Source organism: Xylaria bambusicola (genome assembly GCF_022495145.1).
Source record: "Xylaria bambusicola strain CBS 139988 unplaced genomic scaffold F5B22scaffold_17, whole genome shotgun sequence".
In the NCBI taxonomy this organism is placed as follows: Eukaryota; Fungi; Ascomycota; class Sordariomycetes; order Xylariales; family Xylariaceae; genus Xylaria; species Xylaria bambusicola.
In genome coordinates, this window is record NW_025953570.1 from 387,308 (window position 1) to 399,626 (window position 12,319).

Here is a 12,319-nt window from a genome sequence, read left to right on the forward strand (position 1 = left end):
AAATGCTGCAGAACGATTTGGGATGGACTTGGGCAGACTTGGTCTAACTCTAACAGAGTCTGACTTGGGAGCGAGAACGAGCACAAGGAGGATCGTCATGGCCGCTAGCGAATTCATCATAGAAGAGGTCTAAGTACAAGGGGTGGTGGTCTTCCAATCTGACACTAGCCCCAGCATGGACATAATACGCAACGGACATGGGTTCGGCGTGGGTTGTGGACATGGTGTCTTGGTTGGTCTGGTTGGTGTCTTCGTGTATTGGTGGGTGTCTGTTGGTTGCAAAGTGGGTGGTGGTGGAATAGGCAGTCCTAGCTAGTACCGAATTACGGCTCCAACAGTCGAGGGTCCAACTGAAATCTTTTTGCCGTGTCGAAATTTGATTCTTCCTCTGTTGTGGAAGCCCGGACTCTTTTATCCCCCCGTACCTATTCAACCGTGGCATGGCATTGTAGTGCAACACTCATTTGTGCCATAGACAGTGAGCTACCGTCACTTTTTCTTCTTCTCTTCTCTTGCGGCTTGTCCGCTTGCCGTTTTCTTTCTGGCTCGTCGATAGCTTGCGTAGTCTGTCTAATACCACCAAGCAGAGGCGCCCCTTTTCACCCATTCATCCGACCATCCACACACAATCCAATCCCTGCTTGTGTAGCTTGAGGGGGTTGTGTGTGATTGTGCCTGTGTCTCCGTTCTTCGAATAAGCCGACGGCACGATTCCATCGCGGCGGCCATTCGGGGCTTCTCGCTTCGGCGCGCATTCGGGGAATCGCATCCCATAACGACCCGACCAATATGCCCAGAAGAGTCTCGTTGGTCTTGAGGAGATAACAGCCACGCTGTATTATAATGCGAAGCCTTTCGAAGCGATTAATGCCCGTTTTCGGCCGCTGGGGGCCTGTGCTCCTTGCGGTCATTGTTGTCTATTATTTAATTCGAGCCCCCATATCTCTCGCTGTATCGTCCGCGCGGCTGAATCACAACGATGGCAACCGACAAAATGTCCAAGGCCCAGCCCTCGGCCCTGCTGGTGCCGCCCAGGACATTCGCGATCAAAATGCACAACAACCCATGGGCGGGCCCAGGCCATACCAAAAACACTACAAACCTGCACCTCCCCGATATCCTGCCCTAGACGACCACTTCCCGTGGTTGACGAAATCAAAAGTGGCGCCGCCCGTCCCTGAACATCACCTTCCGCCGAGCCCGCACGTCGATGAGGCCACACCTCTTTTGATAGGCTTCACGAGCAATTGGCCGCTGCTGCTCCAATGCGTGAGCAGTTATGTCGCTGCAGGTTGGCCGCCCTCTGATATTTACGTGATAGAGAATACGGGCACATTTAGCTCCAATCAGCGGGGCGAACTTTCACTTCAAAATCCTTTTTTTCTTAACCATACCGCCCTTCATCAACTGGGCGTGAACGTTATCATGACACCTACGCTGCTCAGCTTTGCTCAGCTACATAATTTCTATCTACATACAGCCTTGATGCGGCAGTGGCGCTTCTTTTTCTGGGCCCACTCGGATTCTATAGTTTTTAGTGATGAGGACGTAAGGAGGAAGGACCGTGATCACGACTGGGACCACGATCCCTTTGCCACACTGTACGAGCGCTCTATTGGCCTGATGCGCTACCTAAACGGTCCTGAGATGCCGCCATGGGCTACACATTTCTTCGCTTACGACCTTTTTACACTGGTCAACCGGGATGCTTACCTCGACGTGGGTGCTTGGGACACGCACATCCCGTACTACGCGGCTGATTGCGATATGTACCTGAGGCTTCACTGGGCTGGCTACTGGCAACCCCAAAGCGAGGCAGGCTTGGTATTCGATGTCGGTGTCCCAATGAAGGACATTGGGGCTCTATTCCGGCTGCCCGGATCGCACGCTGGCTTCGCTGGCGACCCTGTATTCAGGCCAGCGGATGAGAAGGCCCAACCCCATCGTGAAGCCGAACTTAAGCGCGAGCAGGACATGTGGGGCTGGGTCGAGAAGGAGGGTGAAGCATTCCAGCATCTTATCGAGGTCGCCGAACGCATGCAGAATGTCAAATGGGCTGGAAACAGCCTCTCCAAGGCCACCTGGCAGGGTCGCCAGACTGGTGGCCAGGGTGAGCCCTACTACCGTGACGGTCCCGGTTTCACCGCCGGAATCGAGGAGTTGACCAATGCTGGCCGCCGGGTATTCGCCGAGAAATGGGGACACCGCGGCTGTAATTTGCTCGAGCTAGGAATCGAAGGCAAGGACGAGTGGAAGCTCGACCATGATTGGGACATGACCAAGGAGAGCGGCCACGAAGGCGGCGACTGGGGCAAGGACTGGAGTAAGAATCCCTCGCAACAACTCGCCAACCTCGGTATCGCATAAGCATTGGTTTTCGTTAAAAACAAAATTGTTTTTGGTGCTTTTTATTGCTGCATTTTCTTGCCGCTGCTTTTGATTTTTTTACTCTCCGCAAGTGGGGATTGCTCTATAGAACGCGGACACTGATTCATATGGCTCTTTGCAGTGACAGAGGACCAGTAAACAGGGAGAATGGCTAACGGAAAAGAATCCCAATGGGGTTCTTGATGTGCATTGTTATGCCGAGGGGAGGTGGGAGGCGGTATCAGTCACAAGTGTTTGCACGACTCTGAACGATGAACGAATTGGTCGTTTACCTAGGTATATACCCATGTACCGGTTCTTTTGCAACCGACGATGTATCGAGACTCTGTTCCGTTCAGTGGAGACGTGGTGCGCGAGCAACACGACGGGGATATCCTGATACTCGTTGTGGTACGAGGCGAAGGTTATGGAACTACCCTTCGCAGAACTAGCTTTTTGCCATATTATCAGGTTGGATGAAATCGGGGAAGGAGGTTTCGCATTTGGGGAGTTGAAGATGTTATCCGGCGTTCGACGGTGGTCTTCCTGTGTGTTGGGTCTGTTCCGGTGATAGAATATTTGAGGATTCAAAGGGCAGAAAGAGATTTTCAACTGTATATATTGATTGTATAATTACGAACATATCCTAACTGTGTATATGTCTCACTCCTCGGCCACCGATGGGACCCAGTGCATGCAGTCTCCATAGCTTGAGGCGCCTTCTCCCCACCTGCTAGATTCCCGCGTCTTGGTAACGGGACTCTTGGCTTTCTGATATTGACATGTCACCAAATTGGTCAGCCTTGTGGCTCCGTCTAAACGTTTTGAGGACGAGGTGAAAACACTTGTTCCAATATGTCTAAGACCAATACTGAACTCGAACTAGCACGACAACTGGGAGCAAGTCATGTTCTCGTCCTTACAGGAATGTGCGATGGTGAGTGTCTTTGCTCACGGGAGCCTAATGTTCCAACTGCCTTGTGACAGACTCTTATCAGTCAGCCCATTCTCTAAATATGACCCTATATAAACATGCCGACTCTTGATGAAGCCCCGAGGACTATCACCAGTAGCTGTTTCTGCACAAAGGCTAAGCTTCGATTTTTCTCTCTTGCGACTCTCCAATGACAACAGAAGCCGTTCACAATACAATATGTGTATGTGACGCTAATTGTACTCTCCCATGTAACCATAGGCAGCTGTTTGATGTCACTCATAGAAGACCAGTTGTTGTGTCCACATGATGAGAGCGGCTCCGTATTTCCACCATTCACTCTTTCTTTCCTGCTCGAGCTCGCTTAGAATGAGTGTGCCTATCTACTAAATCAATGTAGAGTTTGCTGATATCTCACGAGTTCTGATTTACTATAGTAGAAAATTCATTTGGGCCGATTTAGACTTTAAGGTGTGTTAATGCGGCATGTAGCCCGCCCACCCCCCAAGCAAGGGGCTTGACAGGGGACCTGGCTGACAAACTTCCAGGGGCTGGCACCCAGTAATATGGGCGCTGATTTTGTTAAGGACCTACTCTACTATTTTCCCTCTGCTAACATTGAAAGCGCCCCGTCGAATGCCCAAAGTGCTCTGTCACGAAGACCAGAAGTCAACAGCGTGCCTCATATTGAAAATGTCCTCGCCCCCAAATACACAAAAGCCGTTCCTTCTCCATACCGCCGAGCGAATCCATAACACGACAGGAAAGGAACAACTGCCGCGCATATGTGTTGCCGGGTTCCTGTTAGAATGCTTCTATTGTTCAGTTATAGAGATGAGGGTTCTGAAAACGCCAGCCCCAGTTGCTAGAAAAGCCATGAAAAGTGCAGCTATACGTTGGCCACTAGTCTACGCCGTTACTAGTGCAAGTATTTATTGGGCCGCGTGGAAAGTTAAAAAGGCCGAGAGAGAAGAGGACCGAAGAGAATTCTGAACTTACGCCTCGCCATCTGCTGATACCGACCTCCTGGTTGTGTGGGTGGTTGTGGTGGGCAAGGAATAGAGGTTAAGGAAGCAAGCATAAACATAAACGTAATTCCACACCGACTCGGACACGGACATCCCACGCGCTACATAGGACTTAGCTTGTTCTATCAACGGCTATCCCCGCTGCTATAACGGTTCTACGCCCATCTCAGGCGCCGACATCTCAAACGCAATGCAGCCCGCAGGTTGCGACGATACTTCCTTGCAAACCTAACAGACTTCGTTTTCCCAGTAGCGGGGGGCCAAATCCAACAGTTAACGCTAGAATCACTGCAGAAGCGCCCGTAGAATGCGTTATGGTGCCATCAGCCCTATCGATCACGTCAACTCCAACAATCTTTACTGGCTCCACAGCGGGCTCTGTGTCAACCTGGATCCCCTATGACGATGAAATATAATGTGATATCGAACACGTACCCAGCGATGATGTGGGAAAACCCTGGAACCGTGCCCAACCGACCAATCTCCCACATGGTATATAACACACGATGAGCCCGAAAGGATTTCTCGTAGGGTGCATAATGAAACGCATTCAATCGCAGTCTAGCCTGCCGCTACTCTGTTGGCTAGGTCTGACGAAAGTGGTACCGAACAGGGCGAGGACCGGTACCGACTGGCTAAAATAGATGACGGCGAGCGTCGGGACTGAGAACTCTTGTATACACAGTATATGTCTTGGTTAATCTGAGGAATGAGAGTCCAGCGATCACAATCGTTTTATCTGTACCGGACCGGCCTTGACGTCGGGATCCGAGAAACTCTAGCTTCAGGACCACATCATAATACGCACATCCCGGATCATGCCTGATATATCCGTGTTCTTACCGTTTCCACGTCTCCCCATCGAGATCAGGCGCTTGATTTGGGCACATGCCTTGCCGAGGGGTCGAGTCCAGCTATTTGCGAAGAGCGTGCCGTGGGAAAACTGGCGTCTGCACCCGCCGTTAATTGCACATGTGTGCCACGAATCACGAGAAGTTGCCCGAGACCTCGCCGTGGTTCGCGGCTTTCCCACTGCTCGTGACAAGCATAATGAGACATGGTTCATCGGGTCCAGAGATGTTCTCGAGTTAGCCAGCGGCTATCCCTACCCGTTGTCAAATCCGGAACCCTTTTTCGCCGCAGCTGAGGCTCTTGCCATTAATGCTGGTGATTTTAGGGGCGACATCAGAGCTGTTGTCAGGGATCTGATTGGGGGCACCCGGTTTCATTCAGTCAAAGTTGTGTATCTTGTTGCCGAACAAATCAGCACAGCTTACTGGCCACGATTTCGGCCGGACCTCACAGACAAGGACAAAGGAAAGGGTACCATTCTTGATCTGTGCGACAGCGATGACCTCCAGAGCATTGCGGCATACAAAGCCTGGGCGCGAACCCAGGAAATGTCTCCTGTATTTCCCAACCGCGAAGAGGTCGAGATGATCTTGCGAGCTGCTCTCGATGAGCTCGTTGTGGAGGAGCTCAATGCATATCGGCACTACATGGCGTTGGAATCCCGAGGGGCGGCTGTGACTCAAGACGTGTCTCAGCCACACCAACCCCTCTATCGCGATGACCCTTGGATACAACAACAATGGAAACGGCTTCCGGACTTTCGCCCGGCACTTCTAGTGCTAGGGTGGTCGTAAGGGAGGAGATGCAGCATCAAAAATATATATAGCCATGATGAGCAATCTATTGGATACAGATTCCAAGGCACATCATTATTGACGCCCCCCTTCACCAACACCGCTATCCTATAAGTACCACAGCTATGGCTGCAGGTACGCTCACTCTTGAGAAATACACGTTTGGACCGTGAGGGCGAACTAGCATATAAGCTCTTTAGAGCAGTCTAAACCATATCTCATTTCCACAGATATGACAGTGAAGATTAGGTCTTTGCTATGGTAGTCGCAGAGACTTACTAGAAATTTTATAAAACTTAGGTAGAGAACGAGGATACATATTTCGAAAAGTCTGGAATGATATAAATATACACAGGGAAGCACATTTCGAGATTGCGAAACTGCGTACGCTTAGAAGCCGTCAATTCGTCGTTACTGCTTACATGGTGATATATATCTTGTAGCACCGTGTATACACACACGTACATAGGTTAGCGTAACTACCTACTTAAGTACATATGGCGTTTCTAGAATAGCGCGTGCAGGGAACCTCGGTCCTCCAAGCACCCAAGGTTAGGTACTGAGCGGATCAACTCAGAATCATAGCCCTCCTCAACTCTATCTTCATCCATTCCGAAGTGAAGAAGTGAAGAAGAACAAGAACAAGAGAAGAGGTCGATTAATTGGATTCATTGCGGCATAGAAAATGGTGCCTAATTCCCAGCAGCGCTTCTCTGGCTATCCTCGCGCACGCGAAGGTCCCCAGACAGCATCGTTATCTACCGTTGTTGAAGATCCGAACCCCGTTATAAGAGGATGGTCGTTGGTTCTTGCGGCGAACGCGTAAGTCGTTGTCATGGCCATTTTATCTGCTCAAAGCCCTGATACTCATTGTTGCTGCCAGTCTCACTAGGTTGCCGTTTTTAGCCAAGGCGGCATGGACCAATGCTAAGTTCGGCGGTATCCAGAATATCGAGAGCTTGGAGCAGTACAATTATCACCTACACGTAAGTTGCCGGAATCATAGCCCACTCTCTATTTCGTTAGTTGACAAAACGCTTAGCCTGTTGTAACCCCGCTGACAGCTGACGGCAACGAAGCGCCGAGACTGCCGATTACGCCGGAGCTCTTCCCGAGACAACCGGAGGATGCCGCCGGCCGTTTCTACTCTAGTGCCGATTACCATGCGCTTTACAAGTCTGGAAAGCTCACTCCGCTCCAAGTGGTGAAGGCCTTGATCCCTCTGATTTCTCGCGAGCAAGGCGGCAAATATGTGTCAGCATGGTCGGAGACCCGCGTAGAATCTGTTCTTGCAGCGGCGAAAGCCTCTACCGAGCGCTACCGTCAAGGGGAGCCTCTCGGGCTCTTAGATGGCGTTCCCGTAGGTGTGAAAGAGGATACCGCCGTTGAGGGATATACTTGTTATTACGGACAGCGACCAGAGCCCTCGGATACTACATTCAAGCCAGCAAATCAATCCCTCTGGCCTATAGCCCAGATGGAGGCTTCTGGTGCCATCGTCGTCGGGACGCTCGCAATGCATGAGTTAGGCTCTGATGTCACTGGCTGTAATCCGCGTCGTGGTTCGCCCAAGAACTGGTACAATACTTCGTACTACACAGGCGGCTCCTCTTCCGGCGCAGGATCTGCGTTGTCCGCTGGCCTGATACCCATTGCTATCGGGACGGACGCAGGAGGGAGCATCCGGATCCCTTCGACCTTCTGTGGCATGTACGGATTGAAACCTACCCTACACCGCACGCATACAATGAAATCATCTATCTGTGTTATTGGGCCTCTCGCAGCCACAGCTGCCGACCTTGCAATAGCATATCGATCAATGACAGCTCCCAACCCCGACGATGCCATCCAAAGTGCATTCGCGCCGTCTGTTCCGCCGTCTCCCTCAGCCAAGAAGACACTCGGCATATGCCGAGAGTGGATCGATCGCGCATCACCTGTGGTTCGCAAGAGCACCGAGCAGGCCATCGCTTACTTCGCCGAAAAGCTGGACTACAACGTAGTTGACATACAAATCCCCTACCTTCAAGAAGGCCAATGGGCTCATGGGGCTTGGGCTCTTGCCGAAGCGCTGGATCATGTGAAAACTCGGCTCAAGGGACAGTATTCTTCACTGAATCATTGCAATAAAATAGTCGTGGGGATTTCAAGTTGCACAACCGCTGCGGACATGCTTAAATACTCACAGCTGAGGGCACTTCTAATGGAACACCTCGCTTTCCTCTTCCAGAAGTATCCCGGGCTGCTCATTGTCACTCCCACAGCACCTGAGGCCGGCTGGAAAGTACACCCTGGAGACGAGGCCTACGGATTCGTAGACTCCAACCTCACGTTACGCATGATGATGTACATCTGGCTAGCTAACTCTACTGGCTGTCCTGCAGTGAGCGCACCAGTGGGCTACAGCGAGCCGGAGCAGGGAGAGGGAAAGCTCCCTATTGGTATGATGGCCATGGGAGAGTGGGGGGCAGAGGAGCAGCTCCTCTCTTGGGCGGCTGAAGCCGAGGGGTATCTGAATGATGTGGTCGATGGTGGAAGAGTGAGGCCAAAGGAGTGGGCGGACATTGCCAGCCTGGCCACCGAGGTGGACGCTGAAGCGAGTTGAGCGCCTACAGTAGTTCATCTGATGGCATTATACTCACCTCAACATATACAGTAGACGGTATATTGTAACTTGTGTATATGGCCCACCATTAAATAACTAAATTGTCTACACCATAATAATGTAATGAACGCCAGTAGTATACCACACCCCACGCTACACTGGCGACTGGGTCTGACTGGGCATGTATGTAGGTGGCGGATTCTCGTCAGGGGTTGACAGTCTGCATGACCCCTGCCAGCACAAGGTCCAGTTCGTGTGATATGCCTAGTCTCAAACATGCCAGGGACGGCCATGATTCCCGTTTGTCAACGGCACTGCATCTTGGCATATCCACCTCCTGCACGAACCCCGAGTAACGAACGCATACAGTTTGTCAGATATGACAACTGGCTACAGAAGGAAGGTCTGCTCCGATTCGCCTTGGGTTGGGAACCTTAGAACGGTGTCGACCCTCTCGCTTAATGGGCGCAGACTGATAACGGCTGGGGAAGTGACAAATCTCTTGCGTGCCAAGACATGAACGCTGGTGATGGGCTCGGTACATTGAATCGCTAAGACGGTGTGCAGCTATTGAAGAGAATGGCAATCTTTGGGTAGCCATACTCTAGATCTCTTTCCACATAAGCGAAGCGCTGCATTGCTCCCTGGTCGGGGGCGTCTTCGTCGTTCATCTATGTTAGAGGATAACTAGGGTACGAAGTTAGTGGTCTCAACTGATGTTTTGAAGTAACCTTGTTTTCGCGGCTGTTGAAGATCATGAGCCGACTCTGCTGGAGTGAACGTTAGTACCATTGTCGTCAATTCTTTGCCGGGTGAGAGGGTACCATTGCATGGTCGCCACCTATAAGGCCATCTCATGGAGCTCCGTGTTCTTGTTTGAGAGCTTGTGGTTACTCCAGGGTATAGTAAGCATCATGAAAAATGCTCCCACGATATCGCCATACGCCATAGGTTTCCATGCGAAATTTGAGTCTTTGACCAGCCATCAGTGATAACGTAGGAGAGCAGAGGTGTCTACCATCTTTTACCGCGCATTTCGTGGCTAATATTTAGCTTGTAATGGTAAGACTAAACCATAACCTTGTCTCTCCGTCCGTGGCAGTATGAGTGCTATTGACTGTGAAATCGGATCCCACCTCACTTTCCGATGTAAGTCTGCATCATGTATATCTTATCAGCAAGGTCTTCATGAATGGTAGATCCTGGCCTTAGTTGAAAATTGTATGATCAATACTGGAGAAAGATCGACGTCGTTAAAACTTCATAATGGGCCAAGCTACCAAATAAGTGCTTTGGCAGCGTACCTATATGTGTACGAGTTCTCTTGTCTTATGAACATGATACGCTTAGAACAACTCGTGGCCTGTATCCATCAAAGAAGCGACCTCCACCCCCACGATTCCTGCAAGGAAGATCTCACCTCTCATCAGCATCGTTCAGCCGCTCAAAGTAGCAATATCAACGCATTAAGGGTATCAGCCCGTGGATCCCGGTTTCTCATTTTCCAGGTCCGCCAAGAGCCGAACGATAAAAGATTGCAGCTGGAAGGCGTCTTCATCTCTTGGTATTTTAATCTAGTTCCAGTCAAGGTGCCGCCTAACCTACCTCATGCCTTCAGTCTCTCTCTGCCACTCGTTATGGTGGTTCAACTGCCAGCCGATGCCTTGGCAGCTGCTGTTGGCGTTCAAGTCTACTCGTACATCTGTCTCTTGTGCAGCTGTTTGATGATTCTCCTTGCTTACAAACATCGGGCGAAGGATAGTTGTGAGAGTTCCCGTCGACAGCTTTCCTTTGATGTCTCTGCTTACAGTGTTATACAGATATTTCGCTACTCTCGTGCACTATATTTGTTAGTGTCGCCGCCAGCATTGCGCAGCAACTACATACAATCGTACTCTGGGAAGATATCAAAACGAATCAATTTCACTACGTGCACGATCACTTGGGCAGCCCCGAGCTTGCTATTGCAGGGCCTTCGTATGGGCTTGACTTAGTACTTTTCTATATACGTACGGTATCCTGTTAATCCAGCGATTTAATTGGGAGCAGGGCTGACCATGATTCAAATGGTAGAGTACTATTGCTATAATATCGAGGGTATCTTAACCCTCTTCTGGTAAGCTAGGAGCTGTTATATAATACAATTATTGGCTAAGAAGCGAAACAGGGCGTTTTCTCTAGCAACATCTATCTTCAGTCCACTTGGAGCTACTACGCAGGACCGTATTAGTCGAAGATTGAATATATTATCAAAAGCATTGGCTTTTCTACTACCCGCGACTCAAATAGCCCTCCTCCAGATCCCAGCCATCAAGAGTTCGACTCCAGCGTTCATAACACTTGCTGACCTTCTCTGTGAGTAGTTGAATACCTTGACCCTCTATGAATGCTTGATCTAACTTGACCCAGTGGCTATCAGTCTGACCGTGGGAAGTATCCTTCTTGTAGTGATTATGTTCAAGTATATTCAAACACGGAGGAGGCTACACCGCTGGACTATTCGCTATCCTATACCCCGGAATCTCGACGAGACTGAAGGAGAAAATGGACAGAACTTGGACTGGGATTCGGACTCTGAGAATAGAATCTACGACGGCTGGTTGATCGTGCGATTTACTATCGCATTCGTCTTCCTCGAGATTTTCCAGATACTGTCAACTTTATCGGAGTTGATGCAAATTAGGGATAATAAGGAAGAAGTCTTACCAGACGAACCAGACATATCAGCTAATCGCGCACGGGATGATTTCGTTTCATTCCTACCTGGGGTTTCGGCAGGGCTCTTGGTAAGCTTCACGAGTGGCGTTTTCAATAACCTCTTACAAGACCAAATGTCTTGGACTTCGACCTTTTCAGAAGCAACTCTTGACTATTACTAATGCCACATATAGGTATTTTTGGTGTTTGGGACAACGAAAGCTAGCAAATGCACCTTATATAGGATGTTATTCCCGTGCAGGTTCCGACGAACAACATTGACGAATACCGATAATGCGCGTGCCGAGCTCGACAATCAGCTAGGGGCGTTCATAACCTCCACATCAACTAGGCCAACCTCCGAGCCAACTCCGTCGCAAATAGAGGAGCAATCATCCCTCAAAATTACTTCGTACTCAGAATTTAAGCCTGCGCCACCCCAGATCTTCCGACCGCAAGGAAAGAGCCCAACTGAAGCTTAAGAAATGGCGCCTTTTTACTCAGTGTTTCCGATGTAAACAAAATAGCTCAACAAGAAGATTCCCAAAGAGGGGCGAGATAGCTAACCCTCCCTATTCTGCGATGTATATTCAATACGACTCTCAGATAAGATGGCGTAGAATCATAAGAGTCGGCCTCATCTACTATCCTTGTTTGGGATTAATCGCATATGGTGTATGATACAGCTCTGTGAAAGAGGAGGGATAAGAGACACAACGATACAAGACTAAACAGGATCAGGAGGACCGCAGCCGTATGGACATGGGGGAAAATAGCTTGAACAGACAGTGGCACATGTATAATGGCGCAGGGTGATTCGCCGTGGACGTAGCTGGGCACCTCACGTCTCGATGGTCTGCGCCCTGTAGGATTTACATCATGAGAATTGGAAGCCTCTCCTTGCTGGCTCCCAAGGATAACGAGTGGTAATTAGGGGTTATTTGACAGGTGAATAAAACCCTAGTAAATGGGTTCCATTCGCCCGTGGCCTGCTGTTAGATAATGGATGAACTGCGTTGAGAGCTTGGTTGGAACACAGCAT

At 50.0% G+C, this 12,319-nt stretch overlaps 4 protein-coding genes across 4 annotated transcripts; all 4 read left to right on the forward strand.

The window, feature by feature from the left end:
* The first annotated feature begins 371 nt into the window (after window positions 1-371).
* F5B22DRAFT_604179 (uncharacterized protein) lies at window positions 372-3,033 on the forward strand. The gene has a single exon (XM_047974781.1). It carries the CDS (start codon window positions 844-846, stop codon window positions 2,365-2,367), a length of 1,524 nt encoding a protein of 507 aa, XP_047831428.1. The 5' UTR covers window positions 372-843; the 3' UTR covers window positions 2,368-3,033.
* A 1,688-nt stretch (window positions 3,034-4,721) lies between these two features.
* Window positions 4,722-6,123, forward strand: F5B22DRAFT_118364 (uncharacterized protein). Its single transcript, XM_047968864.1, has one exon. It carries the CDS (start codon window positions 5,148-5,150, stop codon window positions 5,973-5,975), a length of 828 nt encoding a protein of 275 aa, XP_047831429.1. The 5' UTR covers window positions 4,722-5,147; the 3' UTR covers window positions 5,976-6,123.
* A 428-nt stretch (window positions 6,124-6,551) lies between these two features.
* On the forward strand, window positions 6,552-8,599 carry F5B22DRAFT_118366 (amidase signature domain-containing protein). Its single transcript, XM_047968865.1, has 3 exons — window positions 6,552-6,797; window positions 6,859-6,961; window positions 7,018-8,599. Exons 1-3 carry the CDS (start codon window positions 6,661-6,663, stop codon window positions 8,578-8,580), a joined length of 1,803 nt encoding a protein of 600 aa, XP_047831430.1. The 5' UTR covers window positions 6,552-6,660; the 3' UTR covers window positions 8,581-8,599.
* Window positions 8,600-9,917: 1,318 nt separating this feature from the next.
* Window positions 9,918-11,759, forward strand: F5B22DRAFT_645961 (uncharacterized protein; the record flags this gene model as incomplete). Its single annotated transcript, XM_047978666.1, has 6 exons — window positions 9,918-10,344; window positions 10,401-10,589; window positions 10,654-10,696; window positions 10,748-10,935; window positions 10,990-11,366; window positions 11,472-11,759. 6 exons carry the CDS (start codon window positions 9,918-9,920, stop codon window positions 11,757-11,759), a joined length of 1,512 nt encoding a protein of 503 aa, XP_047831431.1.
* Window positions 11,760-12,319: the final 560 nt, after the last annotated feature.